Raw genomic sequence first — 15,946 nt, 5'->3', positions numbered from 1 at the left:
GAAGCAAGGCATCTGTAAAATTAACAGGTTCCAGCCAAGCTTCACAGGCAGCTGACTGAAAGACAAGTTCCTTCCAACTGTCTAAACTTTACTTCTTCCTGAGAGAGAACATCTGGATACATGCTTCCTCATAGACAAAAATGTCCAGAAGGTCTTTTATTTCTACCTTTTGTAGTCATGCCTAGACTCTTACAAATACAAATGGAAAAACATCCATGTACTTGAATGTTCCGACAGACCTTTTCATGTTATTTGATGCAAACCTCATTGTGTAACATGCAACCTTAAAATCTCTCACCCCAATTTTATCCCCAATCACCGGGACTTAACCTCTAATAATATCTTTTGATCAGTGTCAGAAAAAATAGAAATGGTGACCTTGAATTCCACTTTCCAAAGAAATGCACAGAGTAAGGGCACAGCAAATACATATTCATCCAACAACAAATGGCAGCCAGCCCTACTATGAACACCTTGGGTGAAACAATTTCAAGAGCTAGTTGTTACAAGAAAGTAGACAACAATAGAGTATAACTGCTTCAGAGAAGCAGGCAAGGATTCAGTGCAACAAAGTGCAGATAGAGGAAACCTCTGTGCTGTAGTGTGTTTCTCAGAATTCGCTATCTTGGCTGGAATTGTTTCTCTGCTTCCCCATATCCTGAAAAAAGAACTAGACTTCCTATAGAAAATATATTTATGAATTGCATTTTTATGTTTAAAATGAATAATTAAAAAAGTTAAACTTGAGTTTAAGTGTTATTTTTCAAACTAAAAAATCCAAGGGAATTTATTTTCAGGAGAGACCTATGACATATAATTTTTTCCCATTAAAAAAAAAAATTACAAATGCTAGTTTTGCATTTTACTCTTGTGGTTAAAAATAAGGCTTTCCAAAAACAACGAAAAACAAAAACGCAAGCACAACAATTACACTGACCTTATTTCTTCAACATTTTTACTGCTTTATCAGCCAAAATTTATTTGAGGATTCCTTTACCGCTCTCAACATTTCTTGATCCTTGTAGAGAGGGATCCTTATTGAGAAGGGAAATATCTCTGGTGTTAGATACGACAAGAATCTAACAGTGAGCCTCCCAAAGCAAAAATGGTCGGTCCTAAAACGGTCAGGGCAAAGGCAGAATCTCAGGGGTGGGGTGGAGAGGTAGAGATTAGCAAGAGAGAGAGAGAGAGAGAAAGAGATGAAAGAGGTAGAGACAGAGACAGAGATGGAGAGAAAGCCACCAGCCTATGAAGTCCTGACACTGCAGAAGTTATTTTTTAATGAATGTACAAGGAACAGCATAAATATCACCATTAAGCAGAGTGGATGTGAACATCCAAAGAAAACTACCTGGTTGATTGCTTTCTTATTTTTTTGTTCTTTTGTAACAATTTCATTTCCAAAGTGCTTGATTCCTAACACTGATGCTCAAAAGCTACTGTAAACACACTGCCTGAATACTTAATGAAGTAAACAACAAACAAAATGGCTCATCGTTGGTGCCCCCAGCTAGGATCCCAAACTGGATATAATTAAAGGTGTGAACAAGCAAGCAAGGAAGTAATGAACCTGCAAAGTCAAGGTTCTGAGAAATTATCGGGCATCCCGCACTGCACCAGTTCAAATTTATCACTCATTATCTCCTAATCCGGAAAGGTGCAGATCCACATGTTGGTATCCCCTCCACTCTTGTCCTCCAGCCGGTTTTCCTTTTAATTGCTGGATAGTTAGTTTAAGAAAATTATTGCTTCTGACAACTCCCACCTACCCACAGATCACCTTTTTTTCCCCCTTAGAATACCGATGACCTATAAAAGCCCTCTACCCCTAAAATATGCTAACATGTTAAATATACAAAATGTTCCTAACACACACACACACACACACACACACACACACAAAACAAAAAAACAAAGCACAGATACTAATGTAGCAACCTTACATCCTCCTCATTTTTCACTAATGGTAAAAAGACTAGATTCAAATGTCTCCAAAGAAAAACAACCCTTCCCCCATAGACCTGTACACACATTTTAATTCTAATCCAACTCCTTGATTGAAAGGGCAGCTTTTAGCTCACAAGTATTGTTATGTATTTGCCAATTTATATTTTCTCAGGTGGCAGCTAAAGAAAGGTGTTTGGTTACTAATGGAAGTCTGCAGGATCTGGATATATTTTTTTTGATGAGTATTTGAAGTTTGATATTTTTCTATTAAGAGGACTTTTGGAGCTCATGAAGATAAAAAGCCATTTCTTATGGGAAGTAGCCCAGTTTGGTTTTCTTTCCATTTATAGATGCATATATACTTGCAAGTAAGTGTGTACACACTATTGGTAATACCAAATAAGGAAAGCCTAAGACAGGTGCAGGAATCCAGCAACACACACTTACACCGATACACACAGAGAGTCTCTCCTTCTTTCTCACACACATACTTTCTACATATCCATCAAACAGATGGGAGAATGGATAATGGTCAATAAAAGGTTGACTTTTCTTCAAAAGGGGAATTGGCCAATTCTGTACAACATGGTCCATCGATTGGAAAATAGTAAGATAAAAGCTTGAGAATGTTCATGTCCCTTCCTAACCCCAAAACTCCCAATGACATTGGGAAAAAAATACTGCATTGCAGCATTTGCCAGCGCATACTCGTGTGTCTAGCATCTGCTGGCCAGCTCACCAACAAATGTACATATTACATGTCCAGGCATATAAATTAAGTGCCTGGTGGCCACAGATTATTGGAACTGATAAAGAAATTTGTCAAGGCCAAAGTACCTCTGTCCACGTACAATGACCTCTATCAAGACCGCTATTCTTTACTTGCGGTACACACAGATAATTTGTTTCACTTTTTTTTTAAATTAAAATGAGGCATTAAGATGCCAAGGGCTAAATAAAGCAGCATATCTCCTCACAGAAGGAATAGTATTTGGTCTACATATAGGAAGAGAATCTACCCACCATAAGGAGATAAGTGTGAAGGGAAGAAATCAAACCAAAGAAACTGACTTGCCCTGAGGAAACCCTTTCATTGTTCATAGTAACTCTAACTTGAGAAAACCACCTCAATTCATCCACAAATCCTTTTAGAGATATTGAACACACACACACAAAGCACCATTCATGCAATGATTTCTAGATTTGAAATTTCAAACAGATTATAACATGTCCCAAACCCCATTTCAAGACTGAGTTTAGAACTAAAATGCAAACACATATTTCATTTTCTTTCTTTTTCTTTTAAAAAAAATATTCTACTATTATCTCACACAGTAATCTGGCCTTTCTCTCATAACAAAACCCTAATATTCAAAGCACCAAGGAAGAGCTATAGGGAGAAAAAAAAGTTTTAAGGCTTTGCACAAACCATTAAACAGAAACGGGACCATCCATATCTGGCCAGGAGGATGACTTGAATGAATGGCAGTTAGGAATGAATGGGACTGAGACTACAAATGAATGGTTAAGTTGTTTGTTAGTTTTTTTTTTTTTTTGTAAATGAGATATTAAAACTTTCTTGTAAATCCATGATTCTCAGAGAAGTTTTTCAGCTACTTCCTCACCTAGATTCATTTTACCCTTTCAAAAATTAAATATTAAATGATTTAGGTATTATATTACTATGAGATATATGGACATTCTGATAATTAAAAGTGCCATGTAGTCAGGTGTTTAATGCAGAAATATTTCCAATCAGATTTTCACTTCTTAATAAAAATGCACACTGATCCTTGTGCTTCCATAAAAGCACACCTCCACATGCAGATAGTAGGCATTAGTATTTTTAAAACAAAGAAGTGAGAAAGGTCAGCAGCAGAACCACGTGTTTTTTTAACAACCAAAGCCAAAATGACAGTTCTTATGGAAATTATTTTCTCCTAACTAAAAATTGCCAGAAAATTCTCAGAAAATTTTTTAAAATTAGAGATTTTCAAAAACTATTCTATTTTTAAAGGAGATATGCTTATGCGCTCAATATAGAAGAGCAAGGTTCAAGTGTATGTAGAAAATATAAGTATATTTATTTTTACTGCAAGAGCCAAAACAAAATTTTTAAATCTCCCAATAGGAAGCCAAAACAAAAAGAAGCATCTATAAGGAAAAAAGGACAGCAGGGGGTGGGAGGAGTGCAAAGATCACAGTGAAGATAGTAAAAATTAAAAGTACTTTCAATAGACACTTATATTTCCTAACCTTTTAATGTATTTCTTAATCTCTCATTTTTGGTCTTAAAATTAGCTACCTGATCATGCATCTGTTTTGTCCCTGAGGAAGAAACCATAACAGAGATCACTGTTTCAGCTGTTTTTACGCTAACCACCTATTCATCCAAGTACTATATCTTTCAGTCCTTCTGGTACCCACCATCATGGGAAAAAGAGACTACTAGTAAAACACACTTAGAGAAAACGTGAGAGATGCCCGTCACCCGGGGCATACATGGGTTCCAGACTTTCAGAGACACTAAAAAAAAAAAAAAAAAAAAAAAAAAAATTCAGCATTTTACTCAGTTTATGTCAAGACCAGAACGAGGACCAAATGCCAAATGGAAGGCAGTGATTGTGCGGGCGAAGCCTGATGGATCCTGTGGCTGGAAGCACAGGGAGGGAAAGGAAGCAAAAGGCTGGACTATAGCTCTTCATTTATTATTTTTTAAAGTAATTTCTACTCGGGATATAAAATAAGAGATACAATGAACTCTCCAGAACTATAGTATCAACATCTGATTTAGTAAAAATACCAATATTGCCTAACACAAAATCATTGCTTAGGGTAAATCTATTCTACCTATATTTTTCCTATGAATATTTACTGGAAATTTCTAAAAAATCATTTGCAGAACCTATCAGCTGTGGGAGTTCACTATTATGCTTCCGTCAACTTCATTCAATATAATTCACATTTTTTTCAAATGGACTCACAGGATTCTTTGCGATTTTTCGCACGTACAATTTCACAGCAGGGAAAAGGGGGAAAGAGAAAAAAAAAAAAAAGCAAGATTCCCTACCCTCCCTTCCCCCTCTCCTTCTCTCTCTGTTTTTAAAACAAAACAAAACAAAACAAAAAAATCAAAAAAAAAAAAAAAAAAAACCAACCATGGGAGACAGAACAGATGCTTAAAAATAGATTTCTAAAAATCACTGTAAACCAGTTAGAAATGTAATTAACACCTATTTATAAAGAATAATTAAAGTTGGGCCAGCCACAAAGAACAGCAAAGATAATCGAGGTCCTGTCCCCCCTCCCCTCCCTTTTTTTTACACTGTTTGCAGTGTGTTCTCATGATAGCCACCTGCTCCCTACTCGGCTTCTCCTCTGTTCGTTTCCCCGGCAACCTTTCATTGGGTTTTCCTCCCAGCTATCGCTTTCAGTTGGGCTGCTCGGTCTAATCTTATTTGTTTTACACCCATCAAAACAAGCAGCCAGACAAAGGCGATCCTCTAAGAATGGGAAAAAGACCACAGCTTTGTTATAACAGCTATGCAGAGTGAAAAGTCCTCCCCAGGCTTTTCTAGCGAAAAATAAGTGAGATGGATATGAATTTACAGCCTCCCTCCATACCCAGCTCTGAAACCCTGTGAAAGCTATTGCTGGTGAAAATTCAAAGTCAAAGTGGGCACTCGTGGTATCTGATCATGCCATTTTGTGCCATATCTTCGGGGTCAACATCAGGCGACAGGAGCGGCACTCAAGGAGTTTCCCTGCTTCTTTTTTCAGAAAAAGATGATGCTAAAAATAGATTTACTACTTCGGCAGAAAGGTTTTCCACTTCCCCTTCCACATCCAAAAGTCCTGTTTCACAATTGCATCTGCTGGTACTGAATCTTACCTCCTCCACCCCTCATTCCCAGCCTTCCCCATCACTCCTAGCATAAGACTGAAAAAGAAATGTGCCTTTAACTTTAACAGTCGTGTAATTCCGTTGAAGGCTCACAGAGGCGGTGGACATGCCAGCCAACAGTGACGGTGACACTGTGATTGTCAAAAAAGACACCAACCTTGCTTGGCTAAAATGTGTGTTTGATGGAAGAGGCAGTGTATGTGCCTTGTGTGCATGCAGTGCCATTACACTTGGAGATGGACTGTGGTTTTCAGAAAAGAGAAATACTGATAAACACACACATACACATACAAACAATCAGCACAGTGATTTATGATGTACAGTCCACCATCCTTACACACACACGCGCGCGCACACACACACACACACACACACACACACACACACACACACACACACACGGCTGGAACCTCCAAGCTGCCTTCCTCTTTTCACTTACCATCTTCAAGCCATTCCACTCCATCTGTGATCAGAAGAAGATGGACCCTCACACAGTGTGTCAAAAGCGGAAAGGAACGTTATGTAAAAGCTGACATTCCTTCTTACAGAGCTGCTGCCCAGAGAAGGAAGCAACAACTCCACACGCCAGGCACCGCTACACACACAAGCCGCCTCCTCTTTTTTATGAGGTCATGACAGGAAACTCTTTGAAATACAAGATGCAGCATTTACTGAAGCCCAAATAAATCACTCTCTTTGCCGTTTTGACTGCGCAGTCCCCCGAAACACAACTGCCCATCTCAGCGTTCAGCATCCAGGAGCTGCCTCTCCAGGTTTAAATTTCCAGCACGGAAATGGAGAGATTCCTAACCCCGCTTCCACCCCCAGCCACACAAACCCGGGCACGTAGACAAACCCCCTCTCCCTTACAAAAAGAAAACCCTTCTTTTGCTATTATGGTATCAAGTAATATAACCTCTTTCAACAAACCAGCAGTTATTTCAGCCAACAGCCCCCTTCGCCCCCGCCCAGCCTTTATGTTGAAGGGAAAACTGACAACGACCTGTTAAAAATGACAATCTATCGCCCCACTGCTTTTCAATAAAAGGACCTACCCGCATTCTCTACACAAAAGAGATATTAAATGTAGGAACCAAACAGCAGCAGAGAACTAAACTCTTGTGCAAGCATAAAACTGGTCAAGGTGGAGATGATTTTCTTCCCTCCAGCAGCACAAACAACAGATTATAAATCTAGTCATACCTACCATAACCATTCTTATTGGCAAATATTGGGTCTTGCAGAGCTTCGACTCTTCTCTTAAAATTTGCAAAGGTTTCAGAATATATTTTTTAAATGTCTACTATTGTCATATATATTTAAAGATCCACAAAACACAGTGCGGATGATTGTAAAGTAAATCTATTATTTTGAGGAGGGCAGGGGTAGGAGGGAAAGAAAAAAAAAAAAAGAAAAAAGAAAAGGAGCAGTGAGCTGAAACCCCCGATTCTAGGATGTAGATAAGAACAACTGAACATAGCCTTGCTGAAATTGGCTCGAAGCTTCCCCTTTTTACATCCATTTATGGGACCATCTGTCAGCCAAAGCCAGGATCTGATTGGCTGGGGAAACGATGGGAGGCGTTGCAACATCAGGTGCTATTTAAATTAGCTACTGCCAGATTGACGATGTTAATGATTTGGTGACCTCTACAACAACAGAGACCAGATTTCTGAACTGCTTCTTGTGTCTGGTAATTAAGGCCCGGCTGAAGCAACAACAGCCATACTTGTATTTTTACCTTTTCCCTCCTCCCACCTCAAAAGTACTGTAACAACTGCAGGTCACTGGAGGCTTGCAAACCTTACCAGTGGGAGTGTCCTCCCTTTCCCCCGTCTTGAAGGCTGCACCATCCCTCCTCCCTGATGGGGAGCTTTTTCAGTGTGGAATATTTTCAACCACCTTATCTTTCTCGACAGTTGCTTTCTAGCGAAATGCATATTTAATGATCTGCCTCTAGGCTTAAAGATACAACAAAAGCACTTTAATGTGCTAATACGTCAACATTTTAACTTTATTATTTCCCAGTATTGCTGATTTTTAGTAAGTAATGCTCCTTCTGTATCTAACATAGCCAACGTTTCAAAAGCAAGGAAGTTTGGGATTAAGTTTGCTTCGTGAACTAGGTTTGTACAAGTTTGCCTCGGGAAACTATTTCCTAATAAACAAAAAAGAGAAAAATCTGGGAGGAGGAGGGGGTCATCTGTCAGCTTCTACCTTTCTGTCTTCTGTTTGAGATTTTCAAAACATAGAATGATGAATGATTTATTTAAATGAATTTATTTCTGAACTTGGATAGTAATTTTTAAAAATCTACTAAAACACATTCTCCTTTTGCTTTGCCTACTGCTATGGAGAAAGGTAAAACATGCTTTTGAGAATAGCCTCATTTCATAACGTGTGCAGAGTGCTCATCTTGCTTAACCGAACAAGTGATTTTGCTTCTCATCATCAAAGTATGTTTTTTTTCCTTTGGCTTCTTAAAAGATTTGCAAAGAGATATTTAGAAAGTATGTAGTGATATATACAATTTGTCTGCCTATGTTACACATTTCATAACCTCTGTGTTACCATGCCTTCAGTAGTATATTATTTTTTGTTCAGGTTTGGGTCATTTTTTAAATTAAATTAAATTTTTATTTATTTATCTTTATTTATCATTATACAATGTAGTTGATTTTCATGGCCCTTTACCAATTCTTCCCTTTCCTCTCTTTCTCTCCCTCTTTCCCACCCCCATCAACATCATATCTGTTACGTTTGGGTTTTTTAAGAGGCTTACCTGAGAAGTTTATGCCCCACACCTACGTAAAAGGCAAACACATCACTATTCATTTAATTCATAAATTTAATCATTTTGTTCCTTAATAAATGCACTGAAGTAACGAATATTACCAGGGACATAATTCAACATAATCTTTAATCTTTGGCTGGAGTTGACAGCGAGATATGACTAGGCAGAGTAGAAATACAGGCCGGAAAATATGTTATACTTATGGGCTTCAAAGTCCAAGAATAAATGGTTTTTTAAAAAATAATTATTAGAAAGGAAAATAACCTTCACATCTTTAAAAACCTTCACATCTTTAAAAATATGAAGGTTATTTTCTTTTCTAATTTTTTTTTTACAAAACCATTTATTCTTGGACTTTGAAGCCCAGAAGTATAGCATAAAAGATTAAAACTATTCTCTCCAAGCTTCTGTTCGTGAACACACACACATAAACATACATATATATATGCACTTTGCAAAACACAGACACACCATAAAACAATGTGTTGATTTCACAGCATGAACTAGTAGACTTGAATATAAATAAGTTCAGGTATTAGAAATGAAAATACATGAAATGAAAAAGTAAAATGTTAAAACTATAATCTCTTCAAGTGGAACAATGCTGAATTAAGTAAACATTTAAAATAATTGCTTTAGCAAATGTATAAAGGCTCCTCTGAATCACAATAGTACTACAGTATCTGTTGAACTGTGTACTAAGGATGACTTCACAGGTTAAGTGTTCTAAATGGCTCAACATATGTACACAGTACATGTGCCCCAAATCAACAACAGAAACTCGGAGTACCATTTTACCAATATCAAAATATTGTGAAAAGTAAACATTAACACAATGCTGACAAACACACAAATAAAAACAGCTCATTTGGAACAAAATATCTACTTAGTATTTCTCTGGATGTTATAAAGATGGAATTTTAAAAACCCTTTCCTCCCATCCATATTAACCTCAGCACAGTGAGCCATAAATTAACATCAGGTACATCAAAAGACACTCTGGCCACTTTTCTGAAATAGTAACTGTATATTACAGAATAAATTATTAGCTGGTTTTACTAGACTAAAAAAATCCATGGACTTTGTATATTGATCATTTCTCCAAAAACCTCCACTCTAAAGTCTTTCAACAGAGTCCTCAAACAAATGCACAAATGTCCTCAGAGGCCTTTTCTCTAAAGACAAAGGCAGAATCCTATTGTTGGGAAAAGTCAACCTTATTATCGCATTTCCAATAGTACCATTCATCTTTCAGAGTGAGGGGCTGACCGCTACATCAGTGGTGTGACATTTGTGAAGCAACAGATTCTCAATATATTATCTCAAGAATCAGGCAGGCTAGTCTCCCAGTCATGCATGATTTTTTTTTTCTGTTACAATCCTCCACCACCACAGAAAGAAACTTGTCTCACTCAAGCAGCTAAGGCAACCTAAAAATGATATCCCAGGGCTGTGGGGCTACCAACGCCACTGTATCCCTCTTACCATAAATGAGCAGTTTCTTGACTCATTGATAACAATTTCCCTGAAAAGAAGTAATCTCATATCAGTCAGCCCCTCGCCACCATGCACACATCCCAAAGGTTGTAGATATCTCAGCATCAGTCGCCGGCAGCCAGCTTTCCCACACAGAGTCCAGATGGACTGTACCAGAAGCCAATTCAGCGTTAATAACTACCTACTCCGCGCAGTGGAGAAGCCTTACGTGGCACAATGGGCTAGGAAACAGCAGCCGGCTGAAACTGCAAATAAAAAAAGACAACCAAATTCTCCAAAAGCACCGAAAGGAAGGAACAGAAATGGAAGCGTGAATTGTATTTCCTTGACTTCCATGAGGGAAAAAGAAAAGAAAAGAAAAGAAAAAGAATCCTTCATAAATATAGGGGAAAAAAATGAGGGGGGCGGGGAACAGATGCTGCCCAGAAAAAAAAGTGACAAAATATTACCTCATTATTTAACAAAGCAGCATTAAGCGTCCTGCTGATTTCAAACATCTTGCCACAGATTTTGTTTTAAGAGAAACAGATAGAATCCTTTGCAAAGCACTCCGTCTGCAAAGGGTTCTTCAATTTTCTTGTGCGCCACGGAACAGTCAATATATTATTTCCCTAGAGTTCGCACATTAAAACCTCTAGTCAGTGAGCTGAATTTTCCCCTTATCTCACACACAGTAGACTCCTGTTATATGTACTGCTCTCTTTGCAAGAGCAGCAGCCTGCCCCAAACATGGCTGGTGTTTAAACTACTCTTTAAAGTAACAGTTCACTATATAACCACCAGGTGGGTAGAGTGCACAGATTCAAATGAACCATCTTAAAAGATTTTTTTTTTCTTTCCCTTGGAATAGCTTTTGGATGTAGGATGTGACATGAGAAACGCCAGCATCCTAACAGGCAAGATTGTCTCTCACTGTATCTTGTCAAAATAAATAAATAAATAAAAGTCCTTCTCCTGACTTAAAGCAAGGAAACAAAACGACACCGCCAATTCTAATAAGAACTGAAGAGTGAAAAACAAACAAGCTTTGTTTCATTCAGCAAAGGATGAACGAGGGAAATACAATCAGCACAGAGCAAGGGGGAAACCCAAAAACCCCATGGAAATATTTTCCTTTAGCAAAATGAGAAAAACAATCACATGTGTGATGAAAACCCAGTTCAAAAGTGTGCATGTCAACACACGCAGATGGGGGCAAGAATTTAAGGGTGCAACTTTTCTTCTGAGCAAAACATTAAGTTTATTTGAAATGGTCTTTCCTAATAGGAAATAACCAAAAGCTTAAAAGTACTGACACCGTGGAAAAAACCAAACAAAATCCTAAGCATCTCTTTCTTTCTTTCTTTTTTTTTTTTTAAAGATGACCGGTAAGGGGATCCTAACCCTTGACTTGTTGTCAGCACCGTGTTCTCCCAAGTGAGCTAACCGGCCATCACTATATAGGGATCAGAACCCATGGCCTTGATGTTATCAGCACCACACTCTCCCAAGTGAGCCACGGGCCAGCCCCCTAAGCATCTCTTTCTAAAACACAATTATATGAATAGTTATAAACAACCACACGAGCAAACCAATCACATATCTCTATCCAGCGCTGTTCTTTTCCCCTAAGATCTGCCTTGAAGTGTAACATATCTGTCGTATACTATTTTGGACATATAGTTAACTTGGCATCTCCTTTGTACCACTCTATTCCAATTAATCTTGCTCCTCTGCCAGGAATAAATAGAATGTCCCAAGTTGAAAGCTCCAAGTGATGGAAGGGGGATGTTAAAAGGATATAAAACCACCTGAACAAAAATAAATTACATCACTTATATTGTTGTATGGCCTGATTTTAAGGAGGATCTTATTATGTACAAAGCATGCATGCACTATTCTCTGTTCCCATGTGTCTAAAATGGAAATCAACACGTACAGATACCTGGGATTTTGTTTTCTTGGCTGGACAAAATCGAAGGTCTGGAACTTCCACAACCTCTTGCAAACATAGGTGTTGACACTAGTATTTTTCCAGCCCATCCAGGCAAAATTTAGCCAAAGGGACTATCTCCTTCATCTTTAAGTCAAATCTGCATCACTTAATACCATTTAACCTCCTTGCATATATTAAGTTTCAAGTGACAATTTTTAACTGGGGAGTGAAGAGGAGTTGCTCTCATCAAATTCTGGTTGTATGAAATAAGCTAATTTGTACACTCACCATATGTCTTAAACACTAATTAAAAAATGTCACTTTCTTGAAACATTAAAATGTAATCAGCCTAGTAAATAAAATATTCTTGAGTTTTCTTGCCTTCGTGATAATTTAAAGAGTGTTTATCTCAAGGTAACCTCTCTATTTTGATTACCAAGGCAGACTTTTGATTTGAAAAGGGAAAAAGGAGATACGAGGGACTGGGGAGAGTGAGAAGAGAAAACCACTACTATACGTAGCTGCACAAAGAAAAATAAGATGAAGTGGATTTTTAAGGGCCCATAGTCTTGTTACCCTAAGGCAAATCCAACCAATCAATACTACCCATTGACGGTCTACCATCTGCCATGCAGTAATGTGGCTAAACAGACCTGTTCCATATGACTGTAGCCGGCTCATTTTCAGTTGATTAGGGCAGTTCCAGAGCATTCACGTGCAACAGCACAAACCTCCAATTTAGACTGAGCCTGTCTCTTCACACCAGTCCCTCCAAGCACAGCTGCAGACCTTTTCCTCCTGTTCAGACCGTCTGGATTACCTCTTCTTGCCCCTCAATTGAATTAGCAAAATGGGGTGAGAAGGTACAGTGAACAGACACTCACATATCCACACACAGATAAATAGATAATTGCTGGCCCTTCCCTGTCATGCAGAAATCGGGAATTCCATGTCCTCTGCCCTAATATGATTAAGGCACACCATTTAAATATCATCATCAGTGACTATGACCTGAGATTTTCCTGTGGTTCAATTTCTTTTTACCCTTCCCTCTTCCCTTGAAAAATATACCTAAACTGCTGTATTTCTTTCTTTAGGGAAAATACAATCTGTCTGCCCAGACAATACTATATTATACTTAAAAGCTTTTGATAAAATTTAAAGCTTAATTTTCCCTTGTTGAATTGAGGTGATGGTGTTTGTCTTTTTTTCCTAAGTAGAAATATTAAATCAATTTTAAAGGAAAATACAAACATACCACAGAGACAAGAAATGTGCACCAGACAGACATGAAGATGTCTATCAGAAGGATCAGAAATTCAATGTTGGATGTTCTCCTAGGGATATATGATGACCTGACCATGTTATGGCTTTCTCCTTCCTAAGTAGTTTCATCTACTGTGGAGTGTGGGAAAGAGCTAGAAAATGCTACCGTGTGGGAAAATGTGACAAATGGATGTCTAATATGCTCAAATTGCCAAGAGTTCACCTGTGTGGGTAAACTGACCTAAGAGGTGATTTACCTTTGATCTTCCCATTTTCCTTTCATACTCCTAAGCCTTATGCTAGAACAGCAGCTGAAAGCCAGAAGGTTTCTTTCCAGAATCAGTGTATGCTTGCATTTTCAAATGTGCCTTTGAGCACATTAGGATGTCTTCTTGGGGAAAAAAAAATTTAAAGGACAGGAAAACTGCCTTACTTAAAAAATTCTGAAAAAGGTAAATACACATTCATCCAAGCAATCTAATTCAGGTGGAGTCACTGTGAGCTTTTCACTGATATATTCTTCATCACAGCCCAAGAAAATGCAACAGAATCAACGTAAAAGCACAGAGGAACTTCTGAAGATCTCTGTGTTAAGGGCTTTGGGACCTTTTCATATCAATTCACATGAGCTTTACTAAAAATAATTTTTAAAAAACAACGAATAAATAAAAACTCTTAATATAAATATAAATTCTTACAAATCTAAGAATACTGAGCAGATGAAATATGGAATAGTTATTCATACCATTAAAGGATATAGTGTTTAACCAATTTAATACAGTCTTGAAAATAATTAAATATGGGGCTCTAAAAAATTCTGGACTCGTTTATAATTCTGTAATTACCAATAAAAGAACAGATGTATTGTAAAAGGCAAGGAAAGTATATCTGTGGAAAAAGGAGGAGGAGCAGGAGGAGAAGAGGGAAGAAAGGTGAATGGGAGGAGAGGAGCAGGGAGAGGGAGGAGAAGAAGAAATAAAGAAATAATGGTACTTATAAAGTACGAGTAAAAAATGCTGCTTTTTACCAGAAGTCTACTATACACCAAACACTGCACTAGGCACTTGATATGTACACTCTTACTCAACATCAAAGTAGTGACGAGTGTTATATCTAAGCATGTTTCAAGAAAGGTGTTTTCCTGATTTAAAAGTAAGGTCTCTGCTCCATCATGTCACAGAAAAACATGCTTAGTAAATATTTGCTGAATGAATGAGAGAAATGGGCACAGACTAAAAAGGAAAGGAAAGGGAGGGTGGAATTTTTTTCTCAACTAAGACCAGGAGATTTCTTTTTGACATGGTTTTAGCTAGGTCTGTCCTCAAGATATCTCATTTTAATCCATCGTTATGATCAGGCTGTAAATTCAGAATGGAGGAGATACAAAGAATTAAAGCTGGAAAACAAAAAATGCTAAAAGGCAGGATGAGTACTGAATTGAGTCCCCAAGCCCACCCTTTCTTCCTCCTCCAAACCTGGCAAAAATCCTTGGGCAGAGTAGCTGCTCAATAAACACTGGTTGGATTAACATCTATGTCCTCATTTCTCAGTGTTACTCAGTTATGGGGAATGAATGAGCATCAATAGTCCCGCTCACCGCCACCTCAAATACTATCCCAAGGCCCACCTCATATGATTCAACTAGGGGTCACTGAACATCTCCTTAGGAGAAAATGATATGCTAGCCTTCATAAGCCTCAGTTTCCTCATCTGTAAAACAGGCCCAATAATACTTCCCTTAAGGTCTGTTGCCAGAATAAAAACAGACATAGGCTTGATGGAGGCAGCACTCTAAATGATAGCTATTTTTATTAATATGGAGAATGGGGTTGGGAGATAATTCAGTCTTGTTGTGGAAGATATGATACAAAGACTCTCAAAACAATTGGAGACTAATAAGACAATAATAACTAACAAAGGCTGAATGATATGTTCCAGTTCTAATTTTAAAAATGTCTGCTGCAGATAAACATTTACTTGGTCCCGTGGGCAAAGTTCAGTGCTAAATTTTTGGCATGATGAATAAAAAGAAATACAAGGAGCTTACGGTCTGGTCGGGATGGAGCTTTCCTTTTGAGGCACAAATTGTAACAGTGTAAGGAAGAATGTAAAAAGAATAGTATCAAAATTAAGTGTCATAGATGGTCAATGGTGAGCGTGAAATCTGGAGTGATGGGAGAAGTCTTCATGGGAGAAGATGGAATTGAGGTGAGTCCTAAATAATGATATAATTTGGGTAGGAAAATGCAGGATATTTCATACACAAAGGTGGGGCAAGGGAGCAGAAAAGGGATACTGACAGCCAGCTCATCCTAGCTAGACCCTGCTCCAAGGGCCCCTCTGAACCTATTCCAACCTCTCTCATTTTAAAAAATTATAAACAGAGGAATATTATGATATGATGACTGTGGAAAGGCAGACTTCTTATTCAGTAAGTACTTTTATAAAAGGAACAAGAATTAATATTTACTCAGCATGCACTGTGAGTCAAACATTGCACTAGGTGCTTTGCCTATATATCTCATAACTCTGAGAGTTCCAATAAGAAAACTAAAGATTAGAGAATTCAAGTGATTTTCTCAAGATCACATAGCTAGTAAGACGCAAATTAAGGTTTCATACT

General features: G+C 37.9%; 1 protein-coding gene across 1 annotated transcript in view; it reads right to left on the bottom strand.

Moving 5' to 3' along the window:
• Positions 1-10,247, bottom strand: part of ELAVL4 (ELAV like RNA binding protein 4) — an 83,908-nt gene extending 73,661 nt beyond the window's left edge. The window contains exon 1 of the mRNA XM_063104068.1: positions 10,131-10,247. Within this exon, the coding sequence (XP_062960138.1) occupies positions 10,131-10,247 (117 nt within the window). The remainder of the gene's footprint in view (positions 1-10,130) is intronic.
• Between the last annotated feature and the right edge of the window lie 5,699 nt (positions 10,248-15,946).

Source organism: Cynocephalus volans, chromosome 8 (genome assembly GCF_027409185.1).
Source record: "Cynocephalus volans isolate mCynVol1 chromosome 8, mCynVol1.pri, whole genome shotgun sequence".
In the NCBI taxonomy this organism is placed as follows: Eukaryota; Metazoa; Chordata; class Mammalia; order Dermoptera; family Cynocephalidae; genus Cynocephalus; species Cynocephalus volans.
This window is presented reverse-complemented; position numbering and strand designations above follow the sequence as displayed.